The sequence below is a fragment of the Ctenocephalides felis genome, unplaced genomic scaffold, assembly GCF_003426905.1.
Source record: "Ctenocephalides felis isolate EL2017-DRISC unplaced genomic scaffold, ASM342690v1 CF-g0.4_SCAFFOLD_00758, whole genome shotgun sequence".
Classification (NCBI taxonomy): Eukaryota; Metazoa; Arthropoda; class Insecta; order Siphonaptera; family Pulicidae; genus Ctenocephalides; species Ctenocephalides felis.
The window spans coordinates 323,062-326,994 of record NW_020536912.1 but is presented as its reverse complement, the minus strand read 5'-3'; the positions used below and the strand labels follow the sequence as shown (position 1 = coordinate 326,994).

General features: G+C 29.0%; 1 protein-coding gene and 1 long non-coding RNA gene across 2 annotated transcripts; both read right to left on the bottom strand.

The window, feature by feature from the left end:
- Positions 1-231: 231 nt before the first annotated feature.
- LOC113368091 lies at positions 232-619 on the bottom strand. The gene is made up of 3 exons (XR_003366336.1): positions 593-619; positions 390-444; positions 232-288 (listed from the first exon to the last, which is right to left on the bottom strand). It is a non-coding gene; the product is annotated as an uncharacterized LOC113368091 (long non-coding RNA).
- A 2,161-nt stretch (positions 620-2,780) lies between these two features.
- Positions 2,781-3,578, bottom strand: LOC113368073. The gene has a single exon (XM_026609642.1). The coding sequence runs from the start codon at positions 3,576-3,578 to the stop codon at positions 2,781-2,783; it is 798 nt and encodes a 265-aa protein (XP_026465427.1).
- Positions 3,579-3,933: the final 355 nt, after the last annotated feature.

Here is a 3,933-nt window from a genome sequence, read left to right as displayed (position 1 = left end):
GAAAGTTCAAATCGCAAGGATATATTGCAGCTTTCCTAAAACACTTTAAAAATGCTTCTTTATAAAATTTATATCTGTACCATCTACAACATGGAATAAATCTTCAAATTGGAGATCTAAAGAAAATGGCTCATTTTTCTTCGGGATTTTGTCGGTAACACTCATTGATGAGTTATCGATTTTACTATATTCTAAAGCACTATTTGAATCATCAGAAAAATTGCCAATCATCGTGCTTGACAAAACATCCATTTTTGTAACAATATAAGATGGTACAAAGGAAATATTCTAAAAATAAAAAACTAAAATTTAATAAGGCTAAATTAGGATAAGTATAATTATGTAAAAAAATTATTTTGTATCTTATAAATATAATTAATATGCTTCACCTTAATATTGTTATATTATTAACTTGATAACTTGAAAAAGTTTCGCTATAACACCCTAAAACGAAAACATAAAAACTCGTTAAAATAATAATAAGTTATTAATAAATAATATGCCTCACCTTGATAGTGATCTTTATATTATATGTATTAATATTCAAGGCAAAATGTCTTGTGTATCTTATAAATATTATGCCTTGCCTTACCTTAATATATTATTCCGGTCCGCGTGAAAAAACTCTATCTTAATACTACTTCTGTATAATCTTCATTATAAACGCACTGAACGTACTAATTACATTAAATTAATAATATGATTAAATATAAACTATTATTGGAAATTATCAACTACGTTATAATATTATACCAATTGATACGTCTCAGCGCGTTCTCAAATTCCAAATGAGCTAGTCTCGCGACTGCAAGCCTGGCATGGAATCGCACACACACACACAACACACGCGCGCACCCAACCACTTGAGACAAGGAGTGTCGCGCGCGCTCGCATGCTAACGCGTCGATCAGCCACGACCAGCTACGATACTGCGCGAACTTGGTACGGCTAGTGTTAGTATTATCGAGGCAAAGATCGATATTGAATACTTTGAAAAGTATCTAATCAAAATATCGATGCCAAAAAAATATCGTGGCGAAAGTATCGATAGTATTCAATATCGAATTTTGAGTACTTTTCATAAAAATCAAACATAAGTGCAAGAAAGATCTAAATCTCATTAAATATCATATCACAATATTAGAATGAATTCTGTTGCTCGTATCTGATGTGTTAAATCAGAATCATTTTCAATATTGTAAAATTTTAACAGTAATTTTTCAATACTAATTTCAAATTCTATAATTTTTCAAAAAAAAGACAAGTTATAATAGTTGAGTATTTTTGATTAAAACAATATAATAGTCTGATACTAAATTCAAAAACCAATACTTTTTAAGTATTTTTAAGCACAATAATATTTTTAATATTTTTAAGTAAAATAATATTTTATAATTGTTGAATATTTTTATATGAATAATTTTAGCGAGCATGCAACTTTCAAAAACCGTTACATGTTTACATAAAACTACAATATGACTCTTTGGAAAGCAATAAACATTCAGTTTAATGACGGCCAAGATATATTATCTTCGACACTTGTAGAGAAACATCCCTTCGGAGCGATGGTATTTAAAGTTTAAATGGCTCCGAGAAACTCAATCCCATATGTTTGCATGTTGAAATTCAAAAATTTCAAAACATGAGTATTTTGCGTTAAAAAAGAGTCGAAATATAATTATTTCAAATAAAAATACTCATTCATTTTAGTATATTAGTATTTTGCGTAAAAAAGAATCGAAATGTAATTATTTCAAATAATAATATTCATCAATTTCTATATATTAGTATTTTGCGTAAAAAAGAATCTAAATATAATTATTTCAAATAAAAATACTCATTCATTTTAGTATATTAGTATTTTGCGTAAAAAAGAATCGAAATATGTATAATTATTTCAAATAATAATATTCATGCAATTCTATATATTAGTATTTTGCGTAAAAAAGAATCAACAATTATAATACATTATTTTTCCTGAAAGAGTATAGAATAGAATATATATATAGAATAGAATTATAAATAATATTGTAAATCGATATAACAATCAATATGAAAGACGCAATACGTTGCTGACTCACAGCTCATAGATTGTATTAGAGATAAGCAACATTGTAAGCATGCACGTGCACCAATCTGTAACCGCAACTAAGCCTAAAGTAAACAAGTATGAATCATTTTAACGTATTTTTCTAGAAGGATGATTGCGTCATCATCAGAGATTATAAAAAGCCTGAAGAGGAGGGAATGTGTGTTCATTCATCACTTACTTGCCAAACAGTTCACATCACTCTTATCTTAAAATATCAATTGTGTATTAAGTGTAACCAAGTAATGAATTAAATAAAAATTAATAAAAGTCTTCAGATGTTTGATTAAATATTCCACAGTGGTAAAGTTTATGATAAGCAGCAGAAGAACCTAAATTTTAATTGTTGACATCGTTGGTGACTCAACATAATTGTTGGCAAAGGATCCACAACATATTTGTTGACAGCCCAGGGGTGCACAACAATATATATATATATATAGGTATATAGGTATATATGCATTAGTATAAATAAAAGTACTTGTTTATTTCATAATTATTATTATAATTAACATATTAATAAAAATAATCATAATAAATGTTTACAATGAATATAATATATTTACAAAATAATTAAAAAATACAAATTAAATAATTATTGAACATATAAAACGAAAAAAAATGATTAATAACACTTTTATATAATTTCTATATATTTATTATATATTTATTCATATAATGAAAATAGCATTTAGTGAAACCATTCCTCTTCCGGTCGTCCTGCTAAAAATAACAGCATATTTAAATTTTCTGGTTTTAATCGGTTTCGCCTTTCTGTCATTATAGTACCAGCTTCGAAAAATAATCTTTCGGCTGGTACAGACGTAGCAATAATGGTGGCGTATTCTCTAAATTTATTATACAAATCGGGGAAAATTTCCTTCATGTCTTCCCAAGATTCTATTGGGTTGCTTGTTAAAGGCGTGACTGGATTATTTAGATATAAATCTATTTCATCACGCCTTTTATTTCCTTTTTTTTTCTCTGATGCTATTTTTTTGTGTAACTGCCAAAAGTCGAAACTGTCTGGCGTGACATCAATATCTAAACTTGTTGTAGAGTTGTCCAAACAAATTTGATTTCTCAGCGCATTCATTGCATTTGAGGCAGCATTGGCGTTTTTAAAATGGAAATTCTTAAAGCGAGGATCTAACAGTGTGGCTATAGCCATTGGTAAATTTTCTTCCAAATTCAAAAACCGCTTGCTTGCAGTGTCAATTAAAGCTTGTTTTAATTTGACACAAAGGCGCGATTTTGGTTGTATCGCGCGCAGTTGTGCAAGAAGGCAATTAATTAGAGGTATAACCTTCGACACCGTAATATAGTATTCACCGGATAATTCTCTAGTTATATACTCCAGCGGCTGCAGTAAATTAGATAATTCTCTAATTGTTTCAACTTCAGCCGCTGATACAATGACGGGAGCATTCGCATCACTAATTGTAATTTGTGCGACATATGGAGCTAATTTTAAAAATCTTTCTAGCATATAGTAACACGAATTCCACCTTGTTTTCATATCTAAAATGAGCTTCAAAGGCTCATGTGAACTTTCACATTGAGCCTTTTTCAGCTTATCTGACGCTACCACACTTTTTTTAAAATACTTAACTAAGTTTCTTACTTTTTTAACAAAATTTATGACTTCAGGATCAGCAAGTGCTTTATCTGCAATTAAATTAATGCTATGAGCGAAACAAGTTTGGTGCCTTTCAGTTAATCCATATTCATTAAAAAAATTACGCACAGCACATATCATATTACTGCCGTGATCGGTGATAATAGCTGTTATTTTATTTATATCCAGGCCCCATTCCTGTATTACATATTTTAGTTTATCCTGT